The following is a 14,492-nucleotide window of genomic DNA, read 5'->3' as shown; positions in this document are numbered from 1 at the left end:
ACGGTGGCAGATTTATATATGTGAGATTATAAGTGGACTCGATACAAATGTACTATAAAAAAATGTTTTCGATATAAAAAGTGAAATTTTTTCATGAGTTAGATTGAGTCTGAGATTTGTCTCATAAAATTGATTTGTGAGACGATTTCACGAGAATTTTTGTGTTATTCAAAACTGTAACCAAGGTTATGGTAATATGAAGTTACTCATTTTATTTTGCATGTATAATTAACCAAATATGATGTAAATTTGATATCAAATCTTATAATATCTCATATATCTGCATTCTTTTTTAACCATCCAATATCTGGATTCACGGATTTCTTAAAATTGCACTTAATTAATTGATGAATATTACAATTAATAACGTATTCCAAAATAGATAATCCCATTTTATCTTATCTGGCGCACATAATCCCACACGATTATATATATATATATATATATATATATATATATATATATATATATATATATATATGCCCCGAGCCCGGGCCCGCGACTGAGTGACTGCACAATAGGCCCCTATAGCAACTATTTTGTATTCGTCCTCGCATTACGAAAATGATAAACCCAAGTTGCTATAGAAGTCCATTGTAGCCTATTATAAATTCATTTTAAAAAAAATTTCAGATGTGGGACAAGGGTATCACAATAACCCCTCCTTCAGAGCGCGACGTCCTCGTCGCGGCCTGACCACTCGATCCACCAGCGCCGAGAATCTAGAGGTGGCTCCTACAGGTTCAAGAGGTGGCTCCCGTCATGTAGCACTTTGCCCCGCAGGTTCAAGAGGTGGTTCCCATGCACGTAGCACTTTACCCCGCATAGCACTTATTTCCCGGTGTTCCATGCCGGTGACCGGCTCTGATACCATTCTGTCAAATTCCGAGTCCGGGTCCGCGTCTGCGTGACTGCACAATGAGCTCTTGTACCAACTACTTCGTATTCGTCTTTACTTTACAAAAATGATTAACCTAAATTGCTATAGAAGTCCATTATCACTTATTATAAACTCATTTTAAATATTTAATTTTCCAGTATATATATTTATTTTCACACATTGTAGAGCCCCATCAAAACCAATACCCTCGTATCATCAGTTTGAAGAGAGAAAAAGAATGGCTGGTGGGGCTGTTTCCATAGCTATGATCACCTTTCTCGCGTCGGCCCTTGTTCTTTCCTCGATTCCCGAAGTTGCTAGCACTTCTCCGTCGCCCCTTATCAAAGATGTGTGCGGTAGTACCGCCAAGGAGATTAAAGCACTTGACCCTAAGATCTGCGCCGAAACTCTTGTATCCGAACCTCGTGTTGTAGCTGCATCAAATCTGGTGAGTATGTCGATCGCTCTACTCGAGGCCGGGATCTCAAATGCAACGAAGACACGGTCTTATGTGCAAAAGTTGCTCAAAAGGCGCGGATTAAAACCAGATTACAAATATGTATTGCAACAGTGTGACGGTGGATACGAAAACTTTGGTTGGTCATTCGTAAGTGCTCTGGGTGAAGTTAAAGAAGGGGAGTACGACACAGCAACCTATGACATTAAAGTTGGGTATACAGATAACATAGATGAATGTCAAAATGCTCTGAGTTCCAAGAACGTTAGAGATTATGCGATTTCGAGAGGGAATGACTTTCTCGTTCTGATTGGAGAAGTTGGATTCAATACCGTCAACCGTCTTCCTTCGGATTATCTCTGATGATCAACTATGTAAACTAGTCTTATTTCATATAATAATAATTTTATCTATTAATTTGCGCGAATTATGTGTTTCTGAATTGAACCAAATGATCAACTATATATATATATATATATATATATATATATATATATATATATATATATATATATATATATATATATATACTAGAACAGTGCACGTGCGTTGCACGTGGAAACGATTTTATTTGAGATAAAATTAGTTGATATAATAAATAAAATTGAAAATTATATTTTTTATAAATTCATATTAATTACATATATGAAATTTACATGTTTTCACATGTTTATTTTAAATAATTTACTTTTCGTTATGTAATTTTGTTTGTTATTTCTGTGTACATGTCAAGTTTTAATAACAAGAACAGATATCGTCCGAAAAAACTTGATATATTACAAATCTACATTAAAAACAATTCTTTAATTAACTTGAACAAAAACTTGAATAAATTAATAAACTAAATTGAAATTAAAATAAAAGAAAACAAACACAATTTAAATAATTTAAATTAAAATAATTAATAAACGACTGTTCAAATATCGATTAATGCACATATCAATTCTTAAGCAATGATTTTGAAGGAATTCATTATTTTATCAATATGTTATGTCAAATTATATTTAACTAATTCAACAACATACAATAACCAAGTGTCCTTTTGTTATTTAATAATTGCAATTGCAACAATGAATGATGGATTTCTCTAGCTTTCGTTTTTTAGGCTATGACTATCAGCATGTACTCAATCTCATATGTTGTTAGGACCGGCTAGATGTTTAGAGGGGGTGAATGAATACCTATTAAAACTTTCGGTATTATTGGTTTGAGCTAACAAAATACAATCGCTTTATCTCAACTCAGTTGAGTTACAAGTCAACAAGGTAAAATATACGCGCAGAAAAAGAATTGTGTTCAAAGTTGAACCAAATAGATACTAACACGATAATCGGTAGATCCAATTATCCCAATGCCAAAAATATTCATGATGTTCATTAGTTTTTCGTTGATGAAAATATTGTTAAACAACCAATTCAAGCTGATTTTGATGGAGAAAATGGAGAAGAAATGCATCAACCTTTGGAGAATGCATAATATGTAGAGTACAAGCAACAATCAATAATCAATCAACATATTTTAGTCAACGAGACAGAAAATGAACAAAGATCTCAACGATTTAGAAGAAGAGCAACATGGATGACAAATTATGAGGTAACTGGTAATAACCAAATTGAAGATTAATTTGTTCATTTTGCTCTATTTTCATATTGTGATCCAGTAGCTTTTGAAGAAGGTGTCAAAGAATCAAAATAGCAAAAGGCAATGGATGCTGAAATCACATCCATCGATAAAAATAAAACTTGGGAACTCATCGAGCTTCCAAAAGGTCAAAAAACGATGTGTGAAGTAGATTTACATGAGTAAATTGAAAGAAAATGGAAAGTCGACATTCTTACATGGAGACTTGGAAGAACATATATGTATCCATCAACCTCCTTATTATATTAAGTTGGAAATGAGCATAAAGTGTATAAATTGAAAAAAAAACTTTGTATGAGTTAAAGCAAGCCCCACGAGCTTAGTATAGTCGAATTAAGACTTATTTTTTAAGGTATGTTTTCAAAAAAGTTCATATGAGTATAAACTTTGTACAAAATTGAAGATGATGGAAAAATCTCATTGTTTGTTTATATGTTAATGATCTTATATTCTCTGAAAATGATAGTGTCATGTTTGGAAAATTTAAGAAGTCCATGATGGTTGAGTTTGATATGTAGGATCTTGGCAAGATGCATCATTTTCTTGATATGAAGTAGTTCAATCTACTTATGAGATTTTTATTTCACAAAAGAAATGTGTTCAAAAAGTTTTGTGCAGATTTAATATGAAGAAATGTAATTATGCAAGTACTCCCGTAGACTATGGTTTGAAGATAACAAAAATTTGTTAAGGAAATAAGATTGACAACACATTTTACAAGCAAATTGTTAGAAGCTTAATGTATTTGACAGCAACAATGTCGGATATTATGTATTTTTTCAGTCTCATAAGCAGATACATTGAGAATCCTACAGAAATGCATTTTTAAGTTGTTAAGAAGATTTTATGATGCCGACAACGAACACAAGAACTTGGTCTCTACTATAAGAAAGGAGAACAATCAGATTTGAAGGAGATCGAGATGATAGAAAAAGAACTTAAGGATATGATTTTTTTTCTTAGATCAAGCGGTTGTTCCATGCACTTCGAAGAAACAATCAATTGTTACTTTATCAACCATTGAAGCTAAATTTGTTGCATCAACTTCACGTGCATGTAAAGCTATTTGGTTGAGAAAAATTCTTGAAGAGCTTAAATTCAAGAATCATGATCTTTTTGCAATTTATTATGATAATAGTTCAGCCATAAAACTATCAAAGAATCTAGTCCTCCATGAAAGAAGCAAGCTCATTGATGTGAAATATCAATTTTAAGTGACTGCACAAAGAATGAAACAATTGATCTCATATATTGCAAAAGTGAAAACCAAGTAGCTGACATGTTTACCAAGTCCCTGAAACTACCTGCATTTCATAAACTAAGGGAGCTACTTGGTATTAGCATACTACAAAACAAATTTGAAGGATGATGTTCTTATTAAGCCGATGTTTACCTTATCGGTTTAAGGGAGATATTATTGAATTGTTAAAGGTTTGTCGAAGTACTTAGTTATCTGTCTTGTCAAATAAAATCTGTTAGTCATTGTTTACTATTAACAAAGTATTACAGAAAATAATTATCTTAGCATATTTGTTATTTAGTGGTCAAATATTGTTGCTATTTTTATGGTTTTTTTCATATGTATATTTGCCTATAAAAGGCTCATTGCTGAATAAAAAATATATATAATAGAAAACAAAATTCTTCTCTTTGTTTGATTTATATTTTATTCTCTGAATCACTAACCACAAATCTATATGTTCATTTAACTTGAAGTTTAAAAAATACAATTCGAACCATTTTTGCTTATAAAACGTATATGTTTATTTGATTTGAAGTTTAAAAAATCAAGTTTGAACTATTTTTTGTTATGAAACATAGAAAATATATCTTTAAAAAATATTAATAATAGCCTACTTTTTCATGTGAAAGAATGCATAATAAAAAAATATGTAAGAAATATTAATAGCATTCAAATTTTTATTTGAAATAATGTATAGTTATGTATCAATTAAATAAATAAATAAACTAAATTAAATTAAAATTATATCAATTATTAACTAATAATAGGGAAAATAATGCATAATGATGTATCAATCTATCAATTAAATAAATTAATTTTATTTAACTTGAAGTTTAAAAAATTAAGTTTGAACCTCTAACTAAAAATTAATATGTTCATTTAGCTTAAATTTTAAAAAATTAAAAACATACATTAATCGTATATAAATCAATCAAATCAACAAACGTTAGAGCAATATTATATGAGTATGTTCATTTTAATAAGTCGGTGAAATCACAATACATTATTATTATTATATTACAAAAAATAAAAAACTAAAATTATTCATATCGTGATGTCCTCACAATTATTTCAAAAACAATAAAGCACCAACATCTACAAATATTTATTTATGCTAAATTTATATATCGAAACATATGCAAATCAAATATTAGATCACTAAAAATGTATGGATGAGTGTTATAGATAAATATAAATGAGATAATGACATATTTATATATTGATTTAACTTTAAGTAAAAAAAGTTAAGTATGAAACATTTTTTGTTAAAAAAAATAGAAAATATATTATAGGTTTAAAAAATACTAACCACAAATTTATATGTTTATTTAACTTGAAGTTTAATAAATATATTTTAAATTATTTTTGGTTATAAAACATATATGTTTATTTAATTTGAAGTTTGAAAAATTAAGTCTGAACAGCTAACAAAAAATCTAACAAAAAATTTATATGTTCATGTAATTTGATGTTTAAAAAATTAAGTCCTTACCATTTTTGGTTATAAAACATAGAAAATATATTTAAAAATAGAAAAATTTATTGTAGGTTTAAAAATACTAACAATAAATTTATATATATGTTCATTTAACTTGAAGTTTAAAAAATAAAGTTTGAACTATTTTTAAGTATAAAACATATATGTTTTTTTAACTTGAAGTTTTAAAAATTAAATCCGAACCGCTAACAAAAAATTTATATGTTTATGCATTTGAAGTTTAAAAAAACATAGAAAATATATTTAAAAATAAAAAATATATTGTAGGTCAAAAAAATACTAACCATATATTTATATGTTCATTTAAATTGAAGTTTAAAAAATAAAGTTTGAACTATTTTTAGTTATCAAACATATATATTTTTTTAATTTGAAGTTTAAAAAATTAAGTCTGAACTATTTTTGGTTATAAAACATAGAAAATATATTAGAAAATAGAAAATATATTTTAGGTTTAAAAAATACTAACCATAAATTTATATGTTCATTTCAGTTGAAGTTTAAAAATAAAGTTTGAACTATTTTTAGTTATAAAACATATATGATTTTTTTTTAAATTTGTAGTTTTAAAAAATTAAGTTCGAACCGCTAACCAAAAATTTATATGTACATGTAACTTGAAGTTTACTAATCATAAATTTATACGTTCATTTTAATTGAAATTAAAAAAATAAAGTTTGAACTTTTTTTATTTATAAAACATACATGTTTTTTTTAACTTAAAGTTTAAAAAATTAAGTCCGAACCGCTAACCATAAATTTATATGTTCATTTAAATCGAAGTTTAAAAAATAAAGTTTGAACTATTTTTATTTATAAAACATATATGTTTTTTTAAACTTAAAGTTTAAAAAATTAAGTTCGAATTGTTAACAAAAAATTTATAGATATATGTTAATTTAACTTGAAGTTTAAAAAATAAAGTTTGAACTATTTTTAGGTATAAAACATATATGTTTTTTTAAATTGAAGTTTTAAAAATTAAATCTGAACAGCTAACAAAAAATTTATATATTAATGTAACTTGAAGTTTAAAAAAATTAAGTTGAAACCATTTTTTATTATAAAGCTTAGAAAATATATTGATGTGAAATAATGCATAGTAAAATAAAATGTATCAATTAAACAAATTAGGTAATTAGATAAGAAAATTGAAAAGTCACCTAAATAAATAAATAAGACATTAATTAAGTAATAGTTGGAAAAGGGTAACCAAGTAAATTCACAATTCAAACTCATATATTTATAATAGTATAGATAAAAAAACATAGAAAATATATTTAAAAATAAAAAATATATTGTAGGTCAAAAAAATACTAACCATATATTTATATGTTCATTTAAATTGAAGTTTAAAAAATAAAGTTTGAACTATTTTTAGTTATCAAACATATATATTTTTTTAATTGGAAGTTTAAAAAATTAAGTCTGAACTATTTTTGGTTATAAAACATAGAAAATATATTAGAAAATAGAAAATATATTTTAGGTTTAAAAAATACTAACCATAAATTTATATGTTCATTTCAGTTGAAGTTTAAAAAATAAAGTTTGAACTATTTTTAGTTATAAAACATATATGATTTTTTTTTAAATTTGAAGTTTTAAAAAATTAAGTTCGAACCGCTAACCAAAAATTTATATGTACATGTAACTTGAAGTTTACTAATCATAAATTTATACGTTCATTTTAATTGAAATTAAAAAAATAAAGTTTGAACTTTTTTTATTTATAAAACATACATGTTTTTTTTAACTTAAAGTTTAAAAAATTAAGTCCGAACCGCTAACCATAAATTTATATGTTCATTTAAATCGAAGTTTAAAAAATAAAGTTTGAACTATTTTTATTTATAAAACATATATGTTTTTTTAAACTTAAAGTTTAAAAAATTAAGTTCGAATTGTTAACAAAAAATTTATAGATATATGTTAATTTAACTTGAAGTTTAAAAAATAAAGTTTGAACTATTTTTAGGTATAAAACATATATGTTTTTTTAAATTGAAGTTTTAAAAATTAAATCTGAACAGCTAACAAAAAATTTATATATTAATGTAACTTGAAGTTTAAAAAAATTAAGTTGAAACCATTTTTTATTATAAAGCTTAGAAAATATATTGATGTGAAATAATGCATAGTAAAATAAAATGTATCAATTAAACAAATTAGGTAATTAGATAAGAAAATTGAAAAGTCACCTAAATAAATAAATAAGACATTAATTAAGTAATAGTTGGAAAAGGGTAACCAAGTAAATTCACAATTCAAACTCATATATTTATAATAGTATAGATATAGATAATAGTATAGATATAGATATAGATATATATATGAGACGTGACTCGTGAGGGCCTCGGGACTATAACATTAATGTTCGTTCGATTTCTAATTTACTATTTGTTTTTAGTCATTAACATTTCACTAATTCAATCCATTAAATTGCATTTTCCCTTCATTTTTAGTCTTTTTTCACCAAATACACACCTCATACTCCGATGACACTTTTTCGAATTCAACTCAAATTCTATAATTGCAAATACAAGTCAAATATTTATCGAACTGATTCCATTCGTTTCCGCTGCTAGGTGAGAACCATGAGAGAACATATAGTTTTTTGTGAGTCTACAATAGGGTTTAGATAGTCAAAAATATGATATTTGGTCAGATCGTTCTATTCGTTTACACCACTTGCAAGATAGGTATATTTTTTATGGGTTTACAATTAGAGGGTTATGAGATTTGGTCAAACATTTTGTTTGATTTCTAAAATCAATGTTTTTGTTCATCTATAATGTACAAACGCGCAAACTAAACACACTACAATTACGATGGAATTAGCAACCGATATTTATGAAATATTTTATAATATTGACTCTTTGTTCTAAGATTGAGATCACGTGTAAAAAGCTAAAACATTGTACATATTATGAGGTTATTGAAAGAATTGTTGCGCATAAATAAACAGGAAATAAATATTAAAAAACTAATATATCAGAATTGGGTGTTGTGCTTGGTGTTGACAATACCAGCACACAATACGGCAGCGAAAATTTATTATTTAACTCAGATATAACTTTAATAAATAAACACTTGGATTAAATTTTGCACAAGTACAAAGACTTTTGCGACGCCTAATGGCAAAAATTTCACTAGAAAAATTATGAAAATAGTCTACACTTAAACTCTACTAGTAAAAGTATCAAAACTGAATTTTTGACACTCCAAGGAATTAAAATATGCATCAAAATCACAAATCAAATCTAGATGCATAAACAAAAAAGACGTATTGCTTAAAAACCAAACAAAGCCACTCTTCAATCAAACAGTCTACGTCAGTGTTGTTCTTGAGTGTTGGCAGCACCAATCAGAACAACAGTCACAAGGTAAGCGGACCACTCTTGCTCCTATTGCCAATCTTCAAAAGCTGAATCTCCTCCTTTTCCAAAGCTCCTGTAGTTGTCAGAATATTTTCGTGTATCACACCACTTTATTGATATTTTCCCCACTTATATATAGTTTCTTTCTTTGACCTAGATCTTCATAGACCTTTCCACCTATAAACAAAAAACTAGAGTTTAATAGGAAACAAACTCTAATCCAAGGTAACTGCAATATATCTTATAGATATGTTACTAAATTAATTAAATAATTCCTAATAAAAAGATTTACTATATTTAGGAAAGAAAATCTATCAGTTTAGGGTAGAAGTGCAAAATCAAAATAAATTCTCAATTTAATTAGGAATACCATATTTTTTTCAATCTCTCACTTTTTGTATTTTTGGACAAAACTTCCAAAAATGACGAATATGACTTGACTCCTCCTGAGTTGTAAATTTCATATCCCCCTGAATCTGATAGTTTAGTGTAGTGGGGTGTTGTGGACAGTGTTGTTAGCACTTGCCACAACACATATCAAAATATTCTTGTAAGAGGACAATGCTTAATTATGAGTTCATTTCTTCAACAACACATATGAACAACAACAGAGAACAAAGTAAAAATAAAGCACGAACAAAGCATAAGAAAAGCAAGAAAAAGGCAAAAGCAAGAACAAGGCATAAGCCTAATCAGCTCATTCATCAGTGTCTTTCTCATTATCACCACTCGAGAGGCCAGCTTCTGGTCTTGGTGCAATTATTCGTCAACGCATTGGAAGCTAGATAATCAATAACAAAAATACACTGTATTTATGGTATAACCAAATTTTTAGTAAAATTGACTTGAAGAGTGGTTATTACCAAATTACAACGCAGGGGCATAGCCGATAATCAGCTTTTCATAAAAGGCGATTGTGGCATTGGATGGGGTGATCTGCGTGTTTGCATACGCAATGGTATCTCGGGCATGTTGAATTTGTTGAAGGCCGAAAGCAATTTGGGCATGGACTTTGAGGACCATCAATCCGATAAAGTCTTCATGATGCAGAGAGTGAGGAAGTAGCAGTGTGGCCAATACCAGGGGCAACATCAAGAGCAACACCGGTGTTAGGAATAACACCAGGAGCAACACTAGAAGTGCAAAATCGAAATAAAATCTCAATTTAATTAGGAATAACATATTCTTTTGGTTATATTTCAAACACATGAGAAAATATGTTAATTTCAAGATAATCCAAGATGTAGTGTGAAAATTACTGGTATTTGTGAAAAATGTCATTATCTTTTATTTTTTAACTATGTAATTATCTGCATTCGTGGATTTATTAAATCATTTCAAAATTATAATCAATTTGTCCAGAATTTGGTTTCGTCTCTTACTTCACGTTTATTTTTAGTTTTTTTTTTTTTTTATTAAAGGGTCGCCATCACAGCTACTATGTCAACATGTTTCACAAATTTGTTAATTGTGTTTGTCAAAAGGTTGAATTTTTAAATTTTGAAACATGAAAATGAACATATTGATTAAAGATGACCTATATATGAAAAAAGACGTTTTTGGTCAAATTTCAGCGTTTTCATGTATGAATTGCTGTTTAATTTGAGGAAAAATTGATAAATTGATGCAATAAATTTGTCAGCTACATTGTAACCTGCAGCTAAAGGGGAGCCGGAAAGGGCCTCGCATGAGATTTCGATTTTTGGTTCGATATCTTTGTCATTTTTTGTTAAAAAAATTTATGTCAAATATTTTTTATTATTTAAATATTTGATTTTTTTTATCAAATTTCCACCACAATATTACTGAAGTAATATTTTTTTCTTGATGAAAATTTGAATTGTAGGTTTTTTCATATCACACACAACGCCAAGAATATTATAACACACACATCAGTTTTTATTGGAGTGAAATTGAGCACCTCTTCCCTTCTTTATCCATCGATATTTATGTGGAGTTACGAACAAATGTCTATTTTTCTTTAGAAAAATTCCTCAATTTTCTGAGATAGGAGTTCTTAATTTTACAAGAAATGCATATTCGATATGCTTCTAATCTTCATTTAAGAAATTATCCAATAACCCAAATAGAAAAATTGAAAATTAGTCACGATCCAACAAATAAGAACTTCAAATTATGTATGATGTGCAAAACTAATATTCAATATTTACATATCATGAAAGAAAAATATCAATTCAGCAACCATAATAAAAATTGAGTAAAAATGACTAAATTTCTAAATAATGAAAAGAAATTAAAAATGACAAAGATATAGAAAAAAAAAAAACGAAAGTGGTAAACTAATTTATCATTTTTCCGTTAATTACACATACAAACTATTTTGCTTCGGTAATTGTATTTATTCTATTTGTCTTTGGAAAAACTATTAAATGTCACATCTTTGAAATTAACAAAATATCTCTATCTGCTAATTGTGTAGTTTTAATTTTTAATTTTTTTTTCTAATCAATAGTTTGATACTTAAATTCACTCACTTCTACTGTATCCGAATATAAATTCAATTATTCAAAATTAATTTGGACACGTGAAGTTCATGTATTTTTATGTATTCCGAATCAAAATTATACCTTATTCAATTAAATATCTAAAAATATATATTTACAAAATTAATAAAACTATGGGGTGATGATCCCCTTGTGGCTATATTGTTTTAACTCAAAATAGTATTTAGTAGCAATATATTAAAAATCATAAATATTATTTATTTTTAAAACGATTTTTAACTATCTTCGAATTGGTCGTAAAGCTTATATCCCCGTATATTATAGTATTTAAGTGAAGTGAAAGTGGCCTGGGTGACTAAGCCAAATCCACTTTGACACGCAAACCTCGAACTTAAAGAACTCTTGCATGCGCATTGTTTTCAAACGACTCTGTCTTGGTATTTTACGTAATCTAAATTTTTCTTTATAATTTAATATAATCCAAGATTGCGAGCTAAATCTAAGAAAAAGAACACAAATCTAGAACCGACGAAACCCAGAATTGTACGTTATGATCGATGCGCTTTAATTTATATTTACATGTTATTCATCCGATTATATTGAAAAAATATTCAAATTGCATATTACAAATCTAAAAATATTTATGCACCCTCATAAAATAAATTGAGATAAATGAAAAGACTTCGATGTGTGCATAATCTTAAACAGTCGCTACGTACGTCGTGTACGAAAAAAAAATCACATTCATGGAATGTGTGCATGCATATAATAATAATAAATCTCCAAAAACCCAAAAGTGAAAAAAAAAAATCATATAGAATCAAGAAGATGGCGGAGGATACTGCCCGGAGGTCCATGGCGGCGCTGGAAAAATCGAGCTGCTCCCTTGGTTCTGCTGAGTATCTCCTTGTGGCTGGAAACGTATCGTTTCGCCGGTGGAAAATTGCAGAGGATATGAAGAAGAAGTTGAAGAAGAAGATGCGAGGGATGAAGAAATAAATGGAGCCTGCGAAGATGATGTAAAAGTATCTGTTGGTATTATGTTCATTGAGTTCGACAAATACCAATCAGCAATTGATGCATTATGCATCATCTGTTCAAACAAAGTCGTTGGTTGCTGTCTCTGAAAATTTCCGCCGCTCTGAAGCAACTGCGAGTATTCCCAGTAGTCTCTGTCTGTCGTTTGGAAAATTTCAGACGGTGGTCGTGGGGGAGGAACCGCCGCGGCGAATGGCTGAGTAGGGGCGGATATAGTGACTTGTGTAGGTTGGAATGGTTGCAAGATTCTGACGTTTTCTGGGAAGTTGAGTTTAGCTCGGTTGCCTCTAAAGCGAAACGCTGCCTCATCGTAGGCTCGTGCGGCGTCTTCTGCTGTTTCAAATGTGCCGAGCCAGACTCTGGCGGCCTTTTGCGGGTCTCGTATTTCTGCTGCCCATTTACCCCAGGGTCTTTGCCGAACACCTCTGTATCTTCTTCTTCTTTCTCCCGTTCCTTCCTGGGATTGTGTAGAGGCCTCCGGCTGCGAAGTCAGTTCGACGGCGGAGACTGTGGATGTTGTGGCATCTGAGCCTGCTTCGGGTTCTGGTAGAACATTCATGACAAATAATATATGATGAATAAATGATATACTTAAGTAAAAGGATAGGGACTCCTTTGTTATAATAATAGAAGTTTAAAAAAAAAGGTTTCAGAATATATTGTTAGAATAAGACTTGGCCGGACCGAGAAATTTATTTAACAAAATATATCTCCTGATATATGTTAAGCATCCTCCAATGCCAACCAAACATAAAGAACAATGTAAAATTAACAAAGTTGAAGATTCAAAACAATACTTATCTACATACTTTGTCAAACATTAGAATAAGGAAATCGAAGTTTGATTAAAAAAATGAACATACAAAACAAGAGGATATGAAATCATTCAGCAAAAAAACAAAAAAAACATTCAAATAGTACTTTATCTTTCTAAGGGAAAAATAAAAATATATTTTAGGAAACGTTAAATTGATTAAAACGAGACGAGATATACTAAAAAAATATAATAATAACAAAAAAGGAAAAAAATAATAATTAATGTAGGAAAACAGAGCAGCTGCGTGCTATGTAAACTAACCAGGTTTAACGGAAGAAGACAAGTCCGCAAACCCTGGATAAACATCTTGTGCTGAAATCTGCGTCACGCTTTCGTCTTGATTACGCCTCCTTTTCTGCCCAGCCCACGAGCCAGAGCTCGAAGAAGAGTAAACAGGGGAGCCAGTTAATCCCACGGCGGACGGAGCAGCAAACGACGACATAACGGTGCTGGTAATTTGGTCTGGCCGTAAGAACCACTGGCCGCCTTGTCGCTGCCCTGACACCACGTGTGTTAGTGCACTTACCATCTCCGACATCTCTCTTGACTCGTCATACATTGAATGCAGCGGCAGCGGCAGCGGCGCTACCGCTGTTAATAGATAATCTGGTTGTTCATGCTGTTGCATGGGAAAATATGGTGCTGAGGCGGCGGCGGTTGAGCTCGTTGCGGCGGCGGTATTTTCTGTATTGTTAGTTGCCTGAATTCTGGCATACTCGCTGCTATCTCGTCGGTTCGCCACCTTTGAAAAGCACATGTACCCGATATTTTTCGGATAAAACTACAGAGAACCTTTTGAAATTTTCTCCAAGAAATTCACCAGAAATAGCACAAATTGTCAATCCCAATTCAACTTTGAACTCCCGCCTAACTCATGAAGTTCCTTCTTCCTGAACCTCTAAATTTGACAATGACCAGTTATATTATATAACAAGGGAGAATGGAGAATATATACATCCAATAACTCGATCCGGTTTAGCCGCCAATTGAACAGTGTAGAAAATAAACAAAAACTCTACACAAACGTGCTTAAATATGGCCCCGTACAAAATTAATACACATTCGTGGGGAAA

The 14,492-nt window shown here is 29.5% G+C and overlaps 2 protein-coding genes across 2 annotated transcripts; one reads left to right on the top strand and one right to left on the bottom strand.

Annotated features, from left to right (window-relative positions):
• Positions 1-1,118: 1,118 nt before the first annotated feature.
• Positions 1,119-1,700, top strand: LOC140807854 (uncharacterized). The gene has a single exon (XM_073164814.1). It carries the CDS (start codon positions 1,119-1,121, stop codon positions 1,698-1,700), a length of 582 nt encoding a protein of 193 aa, XP_073020915.1.
• A 10,437-nt stretch (positions 1,701-12,137) lies between these two features.
• LOC140807129 (uncharacterized) lies at positions 12,138-14,492 on the bottom strand. The gene is made up of 2 exons (XM_073163837.1): positions 13,681-14,492; positions 12,138-13,145 (listed from the first exon to the last, which is right to left on the bottom strand). Exons 1-2 carry the CDS (start codon positions 14,174-14,176, stop codon positions 12,385-12,387), a joined length of 1,257 nt encoding a protein of 418 aa, XP_073019938.1. The 5' UTR covers positions 14,177-14,492; the 3' UTR covers positions 12,138-12,384.

This window comes from Primulina eburnea, chromosome 12 (genome assembly GCF_022965805.1).
Source record: "Primulina eburnea isolate SZY01 chromosome 12, ASM2296580v1, whole genome shotgun sequence".
In the NCBI taxonomy this organism is placed as follows: Eukaryota; Viridiplantae; Streptophyta; class Magnoliopsida; order Lamiales; family Gesneriaceae; genus Primulina; species Primulina eburnea.
The sequence above is the reverse complement of the archived record's forward strand: the minus strand, read 5'-3'. Positions and strand labels throughout refer to the sequence as shown.